Source organism: Hyalella azteca, unplaced genomic scaffold (assembly GCF_000764305.2).
Source record: "Hyalella azteca isolate HAZT.00-mixed unplaced genomic scaffold, Hazt_2.0.2 contig15967, whole genome shotgun sequence".
In the NCBI taxonomy this organism is placed as follows: Eukaryota; Metazoa; Arthropoda; class Malacostraca; order Amphipoda; family Hyalellidae; genus Hyalella; species Hyalella azteca.
In genome coordinates, this window is record NW_025945795.1 from 101,129 (window position 1) to 118,796 (window position 17,668).

Consider the following 17,668-nt stretch of genomic DNA (forward strand, 5'->3'; position numbering starts at 1 on the left):
GAGTTAAAATATTATGTGCGTCTTATTGGCGGCCAATCAAAGGCTACCGGGTCTGCATTCATGTGTTAATGACGTTTTTTAAATGAGAATTTTAAGTATGCATTAATTTTCATGTACCTTTCCTCAATGCCCTCATCAGAGGATATCTTTCGCTGATATACTTTCAAATCAGAAATACCGTCCTTCATCTTGCACTTCGAGCTAGCATACAAAAAGAACCCTTTATCCAATGGTTAACTATTTTTTAATACTCCGCTTCATATATTTCTTTCAACTTAGATAAACATCTTAATGAATAGGTCTGATCCCTAGACTGTTAATTAAGACTATTTAATACAATTTTTGCCTAACTATTAACTTTTACTGCCCCTCAGTTAGCTCGGGTCCAGAGAACCTGAGGGCCAAATGCCCTCAGTTTTTACACGGCAGTTACGTCCGTAATTGCGGTGCCCTCGTCATACCTGCGCCCGTAACCGAGGGTGTGGTCGTGGGTAACATTTGCTCTCAAATTTCATATTGTCGTTTCATATCGTAAATTTCTTGCAATATGCTCTTAAATTTCATATTTCGTTTCATATCGTAAATCTCTTGCAATATGCTCTCAAATTTCATATTGTCGTTTCATATCGTAAATCTCTTGCAATATGCTCTTAAATTTCATACTGTCGTTTCATATCGTAAATTTCTTGCAATATGCTCTGAAATTTCATACTGCAGTTTTTTTCAGTGAGGCTGTGGTGTTCAGTGGCAATATTTCAGTTCATTATTTTTTCAATGGAAATTTTGAGACTGATTAATTTCACAGTATAAGTTGAAACTAAATTTCTACTTATATTCAATTTTTTTGGCCTATCAAATGGATTTTTCTTTCAAAACAGTAAATTTAGGGGAACTCTTCCATTCAAGACTTGAAATATTTTTAGTTGTGATTTATTCCATTTCTGGTAGTGGTTTTTCTAATCTTAGTTATTTGTTTATTCAATTCAAGTTAGATTAGTTTTCCCGTACATACGAAGACTAAGAGAGGCCTGAGTCAGAGGCTAATGTGGGGTCACCGAGTACGAAGTCCATTTGAATAAAGGCTGCGACTCGCAAGTTACGGGAAATTGCTTCGGTTTCTGGGCGATGGCGCTTGCAAATGGACTTTCAAGTGGGCTTTTCAAGACAAACTTGGGTCTTTTTAAAAGAGTACTTCTGGCTCGGGTCAGGTTTTTTATATGCACTGCGTAAGTGATTTGCATTTTACCTGCTATCGCATTTTATATTTATAAATATATTTCAGCCAATTAATAATTTCAAAGTGTGTTTATGGTCTTTTGAAAAAGGTTTATGTTTTGGGTGTATAGTGTTCGACTTCCAGGTTTTATTACTTCGTTAGAATTGTGCCTTATTTCGAGTTGTTTCAATATTTATTATCAATTAATAATGTTTTTTCGATTTCAGGAAAAAAAATTTTTCATTAATAAACGTGTTCACGTGAAATTTTGAGAAATTTAATAGATTTTGAACAGATTGAACATATTTGCAGTTGTACTGAAATTTTTATTTTTTTTTCGTGGAACTTAGTGATTTGAAAATCAAATGAAAATACGAAAGTGATATGATACATCGCCCTAATGTAAACATCAGTGAAGTGAGAACAAAATTAAAATGTGTTCTGGTATAATAATATAATTTATTTCTTTTGGATTATAATTGAGATGAATTTTAACGTGATTTATTGCAATAGAAAAGCTTGAGGAACATTAAATTTCTTTCCACATTTATTGTGGGAAACAATTTTGTGTGAATGAGAATTTTCCAGAAAATGGACTAAACGTCGGCCTTGCCTCGTTATTGAATAATAATGGAATAAAATAAAATAAAATGGTGCAACATAACTAGATTTCTTGCTCCATATGCCGCCACGACTTTTCATCCAACGAGAAATTCGCGATTTCTCCGATGCACGAAATTCCCTCTAGACACCCGTCAATTCAGGACGGTGATTCCTGTCTAGAAGTTCTGTCACATTCCTGTCTACCGGAACCAAGACGTCCGATTCCAGGAAATTCCAGGGAGATCATGGGAATTCAAAATTTGCATTCGTGGACAAATTTCTCCAAAAAGGATCGTTGGCAACCGCCGCTACATGTGATGCTCATCTGTTTGCTTCTGTTTGTCATGTGCCAGTCTGTGACAGCCATCAATTTAAGTGAGTACAATTTTATTATATATTTGCTTACTCAATATAATATATTTTTTCTGATAACCTATAATAATATTAATAATGATGAATTTTCTGAAAAAGTCTTCATAGAAGTGATTGCTCGTGCACTCTGATCTTTGTTGGCTTTGGAATAATCCATTTTTCGTTGAATTTTTTTTTATGAAATTGCGGCGCAGCCGCGAGTAGGTCTACTTATTTCGGCATTACTCGCGTGTAAACTAAACCTGTCACAATCTAAATTACAGATATTGTCCCCTTAGGCAACGCGTCTCACATTCCTAAGCCAAACGCTGCACATTCCTAAGCCAAACGCTGCACATTCCTAAGACATACGCTGTACATTGCTAGCCTTACGTTGCACATTCCTAAGTTACACGCTGCACATTCCTAAGTTATACGCTGCAAATTCTTAAGCCAAACGCTGCACATTCCTAAGCCACACGCTGCGCATTCTTAAGTTACACGCCGCACATTCCTAAGCCATACGCTGCACATTCCTAAACCAAACGCTGCACATTCCTAAGCCAAACGCTGCACATTCCTAAGCCACATGCTGCGCATTCCTAAGTTACACGCCGCACATTCCTGAGAGACACGCTGCACATTCCTAAGTTATACGCTGCAAATTCCTAAGTTATACGCTGCACATTCCTAAGCTACACGCTGCACATTCCTAAGCCACACGCTGCACATTCCTAAGCCACACGCTTCACATTCCTAAGACACACGCTGCACATTCCNCTTGAGCAACGCGCTACATATTTATTAGCTCAAGGGTAGCGCTACACGCTATATATTCCTAAGTAACATGTTCCTAAGTAACGCGCAATTTGTTCCAAAACAATGCGATACGTATTCACATTTCACAAGCTTCATATTCTTTAGCAATGCGCTGCATATTCCTAAGCTACACTCAACATATTCCTAAGCAACTCTCAACGTATTCCTAAGCAACACTCAACATATTCCAAAGCAACACTCAACATATTCCTAAGCTACACTAAACATATTCCTAAGCTACACTCAACATATTCCTAAGCTACACTCAACATATTCCTAAGCTACACTCAACATACTTCTAAGCAACACTCAACATATTCACCAGCAACGCTCAACATATTCCTAAGCAACACTCAACATATTCCTAAGCAACACTCAACATATTCCTAAGCTACACTCAACATATTCCTAAGCTACACTCAACATATTCCTAAGCTACCGCTGCATATTCTAGATGGCGTTTATGTTTCTCTCCCGACGCGCCCTCTTATAAATACAAAGGTTCGAGTCTTGCTTGCGCCGCCACAAAGCTTCTTTGTGACGCCAGCAGCTCATTCTGTATCTCTGATGCAGTGCATCTGATGCAGTAACTTTGATACAGTACATATAATACAGTATATTTGATACAGTACATATAATACAGTATATTTGACACAGTACATATAATACAGTATATTTGATACAGTGCATATAATACAGTATATTTGATACAGTACATATAATACAGTCTATTTGATACAGTACTCCCGTTACAGTGATCCAGTCAAATTGCATCAAAATCTAATACTTTGAACATAGTAACTTTAATACTGTGCATTCAATAACGTACCGCTAATACGGTGAGTATAATACAGAACTTTTGAAACACTACTCCTGATATAGTAATTCTGATGCGGTACTCCTGATACAGAACTATTCATACGGTTCTTCAGGTATAGATTCCCTGATCCTGCACCTTTGACACAGCGCTTCTGATAATGCTGGGGAACTACTTCTCTTTGTGACACGCACTGTCATACTAGCTCAGTTCGATTGGAAAAGCACGATGGCTTTTCATGCATATGTCGTGCCGAAATCGCGAAATAGCCGATTCTATGGAATCGGCAGCCAGTTTGACGAATCTGTAGAACCAGCATTTCGTTACTGATTCAGAAAATCGGACGTTAGAGTTAGAGTTGGAACATAAGTTGACAGACAGAGTTAGAAAAGGACAGGTCAAGTTCATTCAAGCTCATTTATATTTAATATTGAAAAAAAACTTGGCTGACAGACCTAACCGTAGATTTATATAGTATAGAAATGCTGATTCTACAGATAGGGCGAAGTGGCTGCCAATACCATAGAATCGGCAATTCCGCGAGTTCGGCACTACACATATATTCCACAGAACGGGTATATACGATTCCGTTGTGCAGTATTGTGGCCCGCACCAGATCGTCTCTATAAGATGAAATGAATAACCACCTGAAATAATGAATGAAGGTGAAATGAATAACCCCGTGAAATAATGAATGAAGGTGAAATGATTAACCCCCTGAAATAATGAATGAAGGTGAAATGAATAACCCCCTGAAATAATGAATGAAGGTGAACTGAATAACCCCCTGAAATAATGAATGAAGGTGAAATGAATAACCCCCTGAAATAATGAAAATCTGAACAGACGAACGTAAAACTCTAAACGTAAAATATTAAAATCGTTGCAGCATAATATTATAATAATCAATTCATATAAATCTATACTCTTCCATAACAATACAGTATTTCTGAAACAGCGTTCCTGATAAACTACTAAACGCTTTAACATTTTATTAAATCAGATAAGTGTGACAAAATCGAAGCAGGTTTCAAGCTCACTTTACATCTGTAAAAAAGTTTCATTTTCCAAAACGCTATTAGCTCATAATCGAGGAAATTAAATAATTCATGGAATTATTCATCATATTCATTAATTCATCAGATTCATCTGGCCGAAATTTCACTCAAATTCACTTTAAACGCATTTAGAAATATTTATGTGTAGACTTATTTCCGGATTCTCCAATACGGAAATAATTACGGAAATATAATTAATAATAATAATTATATTAATCCGTAATTAATAATAATTACGGAAACGTTAAGAGATAAGAAATATGATGTATGGTCTGATGTATGGATGTATGGTATATATACATGGCATAGCAACGTCCGGTGATCGGTCATTTCTAAAATTGATTGTCCTCTGATTGGCAATTAAGTGTGACGGGCAATCGTTTGCAAGTGACACTAAAAACTATTTTCAATGAACACGCTATTCAAATTAACTTCCTATGGGTGCAGCACTTTAATGAGAGAAAAAAATAATGTGAATTGTTAATGAGGTAGTTTTTTTTACTAGAAAAAATACGTTCAAGCACAAAGAAAGTTATATAAAAATAAATCTGTACATTGCACGACTCCGACAACTGCTGCATCACATACCACAAAAATATTACTCACAATAATGTATAAAAACATGAACTTAAATCCAACATTAAATGGACATTTATCTTATCTAATTCGAGATTGCTTCCTTATGCGAGTCCAAATTTGGAAAGCTGTGGCATATCCGTAGTCGTTACTAGCAGCGGCTGCTTGTACAGTGGGTTACTAGCAAAGCATTACTAGCAAAGCAAGTGCAGCAGCCCAGTCACTAGCACTAACAGAAGCACCATCACTAGCACCACCATCACCAGCACCACCATCACCAGCACCACCATCACCAGCATCACCACCACCTTGTTTTACTCTATATACATTAAGGTTTAAGTGCCACAACGAAGCTCTTCCTGAGGGAATCTCGACACGCTGCTTTTGTTCTGACGCTCCTGCTGTTGTTGTTGTTGCTGTTGTTGTTGTTGCTGTTGTTGGTGCTGTTGTTGGTGCTGTTGTTGTTGTTGCTGTTATTGTTGTTGCTGTTATTGTTGTTGCTGTTGTTGGTGCTGTTGTTGTTGTTGCTGTTATTGTTGTTGCTGTTGTTGTTGCTGTTATTGTTGTTGCTCTTGTTGGTGCTGTTGTTGTTACTGTTGTTGTTGTTGCTGTTATTGTTGTTGCTGTTATTGTTGTTGCTGTTGTTGGTGCTGTTGTTGTTGTTGCTGTTATTGTTGTTGCTGTTGTTGTTGCTGTTGTTGGTGCTGTTGTTGTTGCTGTTGATATTGTTGCCGTCGTTGTTGTGATAGTTTTGCTGATGTTGGCCTCCTAATTATTGTTGTTGTTGTTGTTAATACTAGCCAGTTTTTAGCGCATTTTCTCATTTATGGAAAAAATGCACTATTGTGCTCGCCATTTCCGTCCGTCTGACTGTCCGTCCGTGACTTCATGTTTTCGTCGACGAAAAAACGCGCTCTCTGTCACTCACTGCAGTGAGTACTGAGTTATATTTTTTGTTGTTTAGTTATGCTGGCGATTTTTTATGATGATACTGGTATGCTATTTCTATTCTGTATATACTGGTGTATTATTGTTGTTTTTGATGCTGTTACGTTATTATTGTTGTTAATGCTGGGCTCTTATGTTTGTTCTTCATGAAGCTCTGTTATTGTTGTCGCCGATATTGCTGTGTCACGCTCCTGTTATATCTCCATAACATCATCAGGCAGGTCGTGGTTATGTAATTAAACAGACTTACGACCCGTAATTAATCGAAATCAGGGCTTGAACTCTGAACAGAATTTGAACTCTTTAATCTGATCTAATTTGCTGGGAAATAATCTAATTTAGGATTGGAACCATTAATCTAATCTAATTTGCAGGGAAATAATCTAGTTTAGGACTAGAACTCATTATTCTAATTTAATTTGCAGGGAAAAAAATCTAGCTTAATTTAACACATTAATATTTACTAATTTGTGGGAAATAATCCAATTTAGGACTTGAACTCATTAATCTAATCTAATTTGTAGGAAAATAATGTAATTTATGATATGAACTCATGAATGCAATCTAATTTGCATTGAAATAATCCAATATAGGACTTAAACTCATGAATCTAATCTAATTTGCAGGGAATCATCTAATTTAGGACTTGAACTCATTAATTTGATCTAATTTGTAGGAAAATAATGTAATTTACGATATGAACTCATGAATTTAATATAATTTGCAGGGAAATAATCTAGTTTAGTATCTGAATTAATTCCCCGTAAACAATTCCCCGACAGAGCGCTGCGACAGCGCCCTGGGCATGGCGGACAAGTCCATCCCCGACCAGAACTCTTTAATCTGATCTAATTTGCTGGGAAATAATCTAATTTAGGATTGGAACCATTAATCTAATCTAATTTGCAGGGAAATAATGTAATTTATGATATGAACTCAATAATCTAATCTAATTTACAGTGAAATAATCCAATTTGGGACTTAAACTCATGAATTTAATCTAATTTGCAGAGAAATAATCTATTTGTGATATGAACTCATGAATCTAATATAATTTACAGGGAAATAATCCAATTTAGGACTTAAACTCATGAATCTAATCTAATTTGCAGGGAAATAATCTAATTTAGGACTAGAACTCATTAATCTATTTTAATTTACAGGGAAAAAAATCTAGCTTAATCTAACACATTAATATTTACTAATTTGTGGGGAAATAATCAAATTTAAGATATGAACTCATGAATCTAATTTAACTTACAGGGAAATAATCTAGTTTAGTATTCGAATTAATTCCCCATAAACAATTCCCCGACAGAGCGATGCGACAGCGCCCTGGGCATGGCGGACAAGTCCATCCCCGACCACCACATCACCGCGTCCTCCTTCTACGACGCTGCCGTCAACGCCTTCTACGCCAGGTACTACTTCTACGCCAGGTAGTATTACTACGCCGGGTAGTATTACTACGCCAGGTAGTATTACTACGCCAGGTAGTATTACTACGCCAGGTAGTATTACTACGCCGGGTAGTATTACTACGCCAGGTAGTATTACTACGCCAGGTAGTATTACTACGCCAGGTAGTATTACTGCGCCAGGTAGTATTACTACGCCTGATAGTATTGCTACGCCATGTAGTATTACTACGCCAGGTAGTATTACTACGCCAGGTAGTATTACTACTTTGGTTATCACTTCTATGCCAGCGTGTTGCTACCTCATACCTTGAAAATATTAGGTATTATAGTGTTTTAATTATATTATATCTCATACCTTCATATTTTTCGAAAATATAATTAAAAATACCAATCACAAGACGGATAATTTGTTTCTTGTGCCCCTACAGGGCCCACATCGAGGTGGGGGGCGGGGCATGGTGCCCCCGGGCCATGATATACGACGAAGGGCTTGAGTACCTGGAGGTGAACCTGGTGAAGGTACACGTGGTGACCAAGGTGGAGGTGCAGGGTCGGTTTGGTAACGGCCAGGGGCGAGAGTACGCTGAGAAGTACAAGTTACAGTACTACAGGCCTGGTATGGACCACTGGGTTACATACAAGGATGGACGTGGTAACCAGGTGAGATGGTAGAGACGCGTTAGTAATAATAAAATATTCATATATTTCTAAAAAACTATTAAATATTTGTATTAATGTGATTAACTTTTTAAACGACAGTTATATATGAGACAACTCAAATATTTAATTATTTTCATATCTATTTTTAATTAAATTAATTCTAAATAAAAATATCTATATATTCTAAAACAACTATTATAATATTCATATTAAATGTTATTAATTTTTAAAACGACAATTATAGTTGAAATAACTATAATATTTAATTATATTCATATCTATTTTTAATTAAATTAATTTTAATTAAAAATATCTATATATTTCTAGAACAATTATTATTATATTTGTATAAAAAGTTATCATTTTTTAAACGACAACTATATTTAAAACAACTATAATATTTTATTATTTTCATTATTACTATATTATATTCATATTATTATTTCATTATCATATGAAGCAACTATAATATTTTATTATATTTGTTATTATTACATTATTTCATTGTTACTATTTTATTATCATATGAAGCAACNGAGGCAGTAAATATTTCAACTGTAACGTTATGGCCAGCGTAGCAAGAAATTTCAAGCACACACCTCGAAACAAAACAAAATGTTTATTGAAAAAATTGAAATATCGTGGAAAAATTTTAATGTCGCTCTAGGTATAATGCAATAAATTACATTAATAAATTTTGTGTTAAATAGGGTAGAATTTTTGTCGATTTTTTATATATAATAAAAAAAATCACTAACAAAGCATGAGTGAAATAGGGTGGAATAATCTTGATATCGTTCATTAAGTGCGTAATAATTCACTGTGCATTAAAGTCTTAAGTGGAATGTCGAGAAAGTTTGACATTTCGCAGCGAGGGAAGGTTTCCCCTCGCCTGACTCGCGTATTTAGCTCCCCTCACTTGACGGGCGTATTTAATGAGTTCTGATTGCCCTCAAATATTGTGTTCAGCTCATGAATGATTCATGAATCTTATGAAAATTCATGAGTAGTTAGGAGGGGGAATTTAATTAAGCATAACAAGTTCTGAGCGCTGAATTGTTTACCTAATTTGGTGCTGCTGGATTCAAAACAGTAGATGCTCGAGTGAAATTAGAATATTGTTAAATAGAATGCAATACCTGTAATTATATTGATTCTGTTACTGGGGTAATACAGAGAAATTTCTGCCATATGGATGTATATAGCGATATCTCGACCATTGTATAGATATAATTATAGTGGATAATTATTTAATATAATCAAATATAAGTACATGATATAAAAATATAAGGTGAATAATTATATCAATATAATCTGCCAGTGTATAGATATAATTATGTATATACAAAATTTGAAGGAAATGAGTAAAAAATTTATTTCAACTCGTGTGGAAAATTAGATAACTCATTGGTTGTTATACGTAATTCGCGCAACGAGTGAGATAAGTGAACTACTAATACTTTTTTTTGTTTCCTCTCTCTAATGCTGACTTGGCATTTAGCATTTTTTTATTAATGAGATCAGTGTAAAATTACGTCGAACTTCATTTAATGCAAATATTTTATGATTATTTATATCAACACGTCGACTTTTTTTCGCCCCGGCAGACGGGCTGTTGTCGTACAGTATGGAGGACGGCGAGATGCGCGGCAGCGACGACAGCCTGCGCGACCTGACGTACGACGGCGCCCGGCGCGGCGACCGTCTCACCGGGGGACTTGGACAGCTCACCGACGGGGAGACTGGCCACACCAACTTCAGGGTGGACTTGGGGGGACGTGACAAGGGCTGTCTCTTATACACATCTAGATGTGTATAAGAGACAGATGTACCGGTATCAGGGAACATGTACCGGTATCAGGGAACATGTACCGGTATCAGGGAACATGTACCGGTATCAGGGAACATGTACCGGTATCAGGGAACATGTACCGGTATCAGGGAACATGTACCGGTATCAGGGAACATGTACCGGTATCAGGGAACATGTACCGGTATCAGGGAACATGTACCGGTATCAGGGAACATGTACCGGTATCAGGGAACATGTACCGGTATCAGGGAACATGTACCGGTATCAGGGAACATGTACCGGTATCAGGGAACATGTACCGGTATCAGGGAACATGTACCGGTATCAGGGAACATGTACCGGTATCAGGGAACATGTACCGGTATCAGGGAACATGTACCGGTATCAGGGAACATGTACCGGTATCAGGGAACATGTACCGGTATCAGGGAACATGTACCGGTATCAGGGAACATGTACCGGTATCAGGGAACATGTACCGGTATCAGGGAACATGTACCGGTATCAGGGAACATGTACCGGTATCAGGGAACATGTACCGGTATCAGGGAACATGTACCGGTATCAGGGAACATGTACCGGTATCAGGGAACATGTACCGGTATCAGGGAACATGTACCGGTATNGCCGTGAGAAGAGTGAGTGGTCTTAAAGTGGACGTGCTGTGCCGTGAGAAGAGTGAGTGGTCTTAAAGTGGACGTGCTGTGCCGTGAGAAGAGTGAGTGGTCTTAAAGTGGACTTGCTGTGCCGTGAGAAAAGTGAGTGGTCTTAAAGTGGACTTTCTTTGCCGTGAGTAGAGTGAGTGGGTTTCAGGACGGCTTTGTAAGCACGAATATTTTTATAATATTCAATAGTTCTGAAAATTTTCGTCAATGAATATTTCGATATTTTTTTTAATTTCATATGGCGAAGTTTTAAAGTAATCATACTAATTCCAACAATAACCTCAATTTAATCACCTGCCACATAATCGGACTACGAAATACGGAACTATAAAATTTTTCAGGACAAGACCTTGTAAAATATTAGGAACTTTTGCGCTCCAGAAGTCGTTTTGGAAAATGTTAACAAATATCAATTTTCCGCTCTCTGGAAACATTTAATAACTTATGAATACTATATTATACTATTTTATGTTTTACTATACTATACTATACTATACTATACTATACTATACTATACTATACTATACTATACTATACTATACTATACTAAACACTCACCACTCCCACTCAAACGCTTGCAACGAACGCTTGCATGAGGTGCTGCTAATTAGTTCAGGATCCATCATCATTAAGTAGAAGTGGAATGAGTTAATGGACTTTGTTCATTATTTTGTGCCGTCAGATCGCTAATGGGTAAGTTGTTGTATTGCACTCACAGCACACATACTAAGCTAATGTTTTAATTATATACATATGATTCATTCTGCACACTGTATTTTCCGAGATGTATTTTTGTGTGTAAAATTGCACTGGAATATTATCATACATAATATCCTTGAATAGCAGATGGGTAGCACAAGCTTATAATTTTTAATAAGATCCGTTAGCAAGGTTTTTATAATCTAAAAATAAATATATTTTATTTAATTGTTTTCTATGAGAATAGAGTTATCCAGGCGAGTTAATAGCGAGTTACATCGGTTATTCTTGTATACATACAACGAAATAATTACTCGATTTTGGTAGGTTGACGATGAAAACAGATGATGATGGTTGATACGAAAGATTAATATTGATGGTTGTTTTAATATGTTTGAGATGCGTACCAGTGATTTCCTGGGAATGGTGTGTATGATATTTTAACCTTCTTTTGACTACTGTAATCTGAATATCCATCCATAAATAACCTCATATGATCGATTCATTTTTTTCGGCAATCTCCCTCTTAATTTTTGTCTGAACTCAAGAAATAAAAAATAAAGAATAAAAAAGTTTCTGTAACTCTAATGACCGCATTAATTTTTTAAATACTTTTCAGCGTATCCACTGCTCGTATTTTTAACACTGTTCAGAATGAAAAGAATGATTGCCTACTATGTAGTGTAATATCAATCTCTTACAAATATAGAATACCATGAATACAAACGGGAAAATGAATAAGTTACTTCAGATTATTTTTCATGACTGGACCACATATTTTGTTTCAAAATGTGAGTAATAAATGAACGCGTTTATATTTACATAATTGCATTTGGTGTATGATTTCCCTCTTCTGGAATATGTGTTCTGAATGATGGATATGACTTCCCTCATTCGGAACTCTGAGTTCCGAAAGTGGGAACTCTGAGTTCACTGATTCGGAAATGAGATTTCCGACTGAGAATTATGAGTTGTCCCAATCTGGAATAAGACTTCTGAATGACGGGTTTGACTTCCCTCGTCTTAGTATGTGAGTTCCGAATGAAAGTTTTGAGTTTCCTAGAACTGGAGAATAATTTCCGAATGAGGGTTAAGAGTTCTCTAGTTCTGAAATGTTTGTGAATGGGGGTAATGAGTTCCCTCTTTCTGAAATGTGAGCTCCAAACGATGGTTATGAGTTCCCTCGTTTGAGAATGAGAGTTACGGATGAGGGTTTTCAGTGCCCTCATTCGTAAATCTGACTTCCGAACGAATGTTTCAAGTGCCCTCATTATTAAATATGAGTTCCGAATAAAGGTTCTAAGTGCCCTCATTCCTAAATCTGAGTTCTGAACGAGGGTTTTAAGTGTCCTCATTCGTAAATCTGAGTTCGGAATAAAGGTTCTAAGTGCCCTCATTCCTAATTCTGAGTTCGGAATGAGGATTTTAAGTGCCCTCATTCGTAAATCTGAGTTCGGAATGAGGGACATAAGTTTTTTCTCTTGAATGCTCAGGTTACGAGTGGGTTGGCTGGAAGAATGACTCCAGGCCTGACGTCGAATTCATCGAAATTAATTTCGAGTTCGATCAGCTAAGAAACTTCTCAGCAATCCACATCTACACGAGCAACCTCCTCTCGAAACAAGTTCAGGTGGGTGCGGCATTTGCTCAAGTAGAAGTTGCTTTAATCAAGTTTTTCCCGCAAAGGAAAATTATTGTTTGAAATTTAAAAGTAAACGTTGTACATTATTATTCCATTGCATCGGATGTTTCCTGTTTTACTTGACAGTTGATTCAATTGAACGATAAAAATTCCAAGTTGTCTCGGTCTGAAGATTTTTTTCGGCACTATTATGAGGCAGATCGTGTTATTTAGTTTCACTTGTAGACTTGACGGGCAAATGAGATTTTTAGTTTGTATACGGTTTCATTTAAACAAGTGAAAAGAATATTAAATGGCTTTCTCAATTAGGTTATCGTATGTAATACTTAATTTGTATAGTAACTTTTTCCTAACTACTCTAAATTTCGCGGTGATTCATCGTTTTTCCTTCACCTACAATTTGCAATGTTAATTTCAGAATTAAATTCTCGCTTTATACTCGACACTATATTTTACATAAATTTCTTACGGCTACTCTGAAGATATTTATCCTTTATTTTCCGTTTCTTGTGACTTATCATTTTACGTTTTATCGAAGATCGATGTTTAATTCTCTTCTCTTGTGACATGTCCGTTTAGATTTCCTCTTAGGCTGACTTCTAATTCTTTTTTTTTTTGACATATGCAATTAGATTTTTTTGGGGGCCGAATTTTATTAATGTTTTTCTTTGTGCCTTGTCTGTTTCGATTTTCTCTCTGGATGACTTCTAATTTTTTTACATGTGCAATGAAATTTATTTTCGGGTTGAATTTTATTCATGTTTTTCTTGTGATTTATCCGTTTAGATTTTCTCACGCGCGGACGTGTACGTGAGTACGGACAACGAGACGTACGAGCGCGTGGAAGAGTTTGTACCAGAAGCGGACAGGATCTTCGAGAACGCGCGGCCTGTGACCGTCAAACTGAACCGCGTCGTCGCTCAACGCATCAAACTCGAGCTCTACTTCGCGCACAAGTGGATCTTGATCTCTGAGGTCACTTTTGATTCTGGTGAGCTCAAAGCTATTTTACTTCCAGCAAAGTAAATATGCTAATAAGTACTAACAAAACAAAAGAATGGCATTAACATTCTCGTTATCGAAGTGAAACAACCCGGATTTTATTTGTAAATTTTAAATTATCAAATTGTAACGCCCATTTCCCAAGGAAATCATATCTAATGTGTTTGCCTATAGTTTTATAATATAGAATGTGTGATGAAAATATTTATGGGTTAGGAAAGGGTCGTTCAAAAAAATTTAGTGAAACTTATTATTAACATGAAGATTCATTACTCCGGTTTCAGTGCCATGCCGTTGCGAGCTCACGCCTGCTCCAGCTTTTGAAACCATCGCTCCTCAAGACATGGCACCGTCCGACCACCCCAACTTCCAAGAGAAAGCCTCCATCATCGAACAGCCTGAGCCTCCCACCGAGTCCCCCAAGAAGCCAAACTACCAAAACTCGAAGCTTCTGATCGGTTGCATTGCCACCTTGGGAGTCATCTTTGGGACGGTGCCGGTGTTCCTCGTGATTATGTATTACAGGAACAAAGATCTGAAGAAAGGGGCTAAGGCACAACAATGTGGTGACTCTGCTGCTGAGAGGAAGATCGTGCTTGAGGTGAGCGAAGGGCCGATCACCCTCAGTAATGGGTCCATCGTGAGTGACTTTGCACACAACAAGAGCAGGTATTATGGTGACTTGGAAATCTCTGATGAGACCGCAGCAATGTACCAAGAACCGTACAAAGGACCAATGAACGGTCAAGGTTTCTACAGCATTGGGCGTGGCACGATCGCGTACGAAGAGCCTCTCGACATGGGCCCTGACACCGAAGACTCTCTGGATTACGCGGTGCCAGACGTAACCCTTACGTCATCCAGAGGTCGGGATTTGTGCAGATTCTCACCAGTACCACAATATCCTTTCATGAACGCCATCATGAACATCCCTCCACCACCTATTCCTCCACCCCCCGAAGAACCATCACATGCTCCCCCTCCAACGGACGTCCAAGGCGTTATCGGCTCCGCGTACTGCGCTCTGCCAGAATCAAATGTGCACAAAGAAGATCCTGCTGTGGTTGAGCTCTTCTCTCGTCAGATAAAACTGCTGCATGTTATCGGTGAAAGTAATTTCGGATACGCGCAGCTTTGCGAACTCGAACCTAGTAAGTCTGCAAGTCGACAACAGTTGAATTACACCAACGGCATTCACGTAATGAAGAAACTCAAGCCCAAATCATGCGACATCACAAAAGATAAGTTCATGAAAGAGATACAAATTTTGAGTCAGTTGCACGATGATAATATTGCTCGCTTAGCGGGAGTTATAGCTGAGAGTGAAGGCCCTGTGATGGTGATTCAGTTCTCAGAGTACGGTGACCTTTATCAATTTCTGCGGCGTCACGTGACCAGCGATATCGATATCCTGCCACCAGATGTGGACTTAGATGAAGTCAAGCACTTATCCCGTGGGGCTTTATTGCACATGGCCGCTCAAGTGGCAGCTGGCATGAAATATTTAGAATCAAAAAGTATCGTTCATCGCGACCTGGCAGCGAGAAATTGCCTTGTTGACCCCGGTCTTGCAATCAAAATATCCGACGTGGCGCTTTGCAGATCGATATACGCTGACGATTATTGCAGTATAGAGGGACGGTCGCTGCTACCCGTGCGATGGATGGCTCCCGAATCGCTCATTCATTCTTTGTACACAGTTAAAACGGACGTCTGGTCGTTCGGTGTAACCCTTTGGGAAATATTCACAATGTGTCGTCAACGGCCCCTGGAAGAGCTCAACGACAGAGCGGCCGTGGAGCGCATCTGCCAGACGTGTCACGTGGACGGTCAGCCGACACTGTTGCCGCAGCCTAGCGTCTATGGCAGAGAGATGTACCAAATGTTGACCTCATGTTGGGGCGCTGTTGACAGGCTCAGACCGCCTTTCTGGGAGATACATATGTTCCTGAAGCGTAAAAATATGGGCTATTCTGTCGACTATTTCGACTAAATTAAACCGCTTGTGAATATATTAGGCGCTGGCCGCGAGCTGCTCGTTTTACGAGGTTCATTTGAAAGCCAAGTGAGGCTTGCTTGGCTTCATTATCGTGAAAGTAAAAATATTATTTTCTGCGCCTGTTTTGACAAGCAATTTTACAAAATTTAAGTATTCGATTAAGCTTTATGCATGCATTAGAATGCATTTTTTGTTAAATAATTTGTGCTTGCTTTCCAACGTACGTTGAAATTTATTTAATATTTTCTGTTCTGTCCTTTCATTAGGATTTTTATTTAGAATGTTTCTGTGAGCGTGTAATTTTATGGATGCCCTTGAACAATACGGCAAGTGCAAGGTAATTCGATGTGTGCTCTGTGAACATGTAAATAAGTAACTTTTTAACTTCTGATCTCAATAATGTTGGGAAGACAATCAAGTTTTTCGTACCTCGAGTAAATATACTTGGATCAAATATATACGGTATTAGTGGCATCTCTGATTTAATTATATAATTTTTGCTGGTAAATTTTGGTCCTGATCTTCGCTGGCTAATCGAGGAGCTGGATAATCGAGGAAAAGTTAATCTTGATAATCCAAATCTATGCCTCACTGTGACCCGAAGTTTAGATCGAACTTTGGGCGAGAATTGCTCGTATATTGCTGAACTTGCATGAGCTTTTGGCTAGGAAACTGTAGCATAGCTAATAATTTATATTACACTGTGGATACCCTTACATGTGTATAATGTTTTGTGTTGTGAATGTATTCAGTCATGCAGGGTCTTGAATACATTTGTAAATTTTAGACTCAGCGATGCGCAAGGTCGTGATATCAACATTCAGTAAATCACGCATAAAGGCAGGACGTTTCACGGAGTTCTTGAATCTAAATTAGTCCCTGCGGTGCTCATATCATGACAAGATTAAAATTTTCACGCAATCATAACTTGAGAATTTTTAGAAGATTAAATTTCATGAAACTTGAAGACAATTATCCCAATCTCATCATCTCTCTCCTGATTTACCGGATATCAATTATTAGTGTAATGTCATAAAGTTGCCACAACACCAAATTTATATTCAAGAAATTGAACTATCATTGGTCGCATTAATAAAGATAATTACCTAGATGCGCCTTGATGGTCGTGTCTTCTTATTTGATTTGGTATGATATTGACGCTGTGAACTGGCAAGTGCGATTGGTATACTATGTTTGACATCCCATGTTTGGCGTCCGGTGTTTGACTACACATGTTTGGCGGCAGCTGTTTAACATCCCAAGTATGTCATCAGGTATTTAGCATCCCAGATTTGGCGGCGGCTGTTTAGCATCCCATGTTTGGCATCGGGTGTTTGACGTCACATGTTTGGCGTTGGGGTTCAGCATCCCAAGTTTGC

At 37.7% G+C, this 17,668-nt stretch overlaps 1 protein-coding gene across 1 annotated transcript; it reads left to right on the top strand.

Moving 5' to 3' along the window:
* The first annotated feature begins 1,841 nt into the window (after positions 1 to 1,841).
* LOC108678522 (discoidin domain-containing receptor tyrosine kinase B) lies at positions 1,842 to 16,504 on the top strand. Its single transcript, XM_018166972.2, has 7 exons — positions 1,842 to 2,194; positions 7,707 to 7,809; positions 8,238 to 8,461; positions 10,077 to 10,256; positions 13,140 to 13,276; positions 14,075 to 14,279; positions 14,575 to 16,504. Exons 1-7 carry the CDS (start codon positions 1,945 to 1,947, stop codon positions 16,281 to 16,283), a joined length of 2,808 nt encoding a protein of 935 aa, XP_018022461.2. The 5' UTR covers positions 1,842 to 1,944; the 3' UTR covers positions 16,284 to 16,504.
* Positions 16,505 to 17,668: the final 1,164 nt, after the last annotated feature.

Coding starts and splice junctions, on each gene's coding strand:
- LOC108678522 (XM_018166972.2), top strand. CDS start 1,945: ATGCACGAAATTCCCTCTAGACACCCGTCAATTCAGGACGGTGATTCC. Junction 10,257..13,139: donor CTTGGGGGGACGTGACAAGG/GCTGTCTCTTAT, acceptor TTGAATGCTCAG/GTTACGAGTGGGTTGGCTGG. Junction 13,277..14,074: donor TCCTCTCGAAACAAGTTCAG/GTGGGTGCGGCA, acceptor TTATCCGTTTAG/ATTTTCTCACGCGCGGACGT.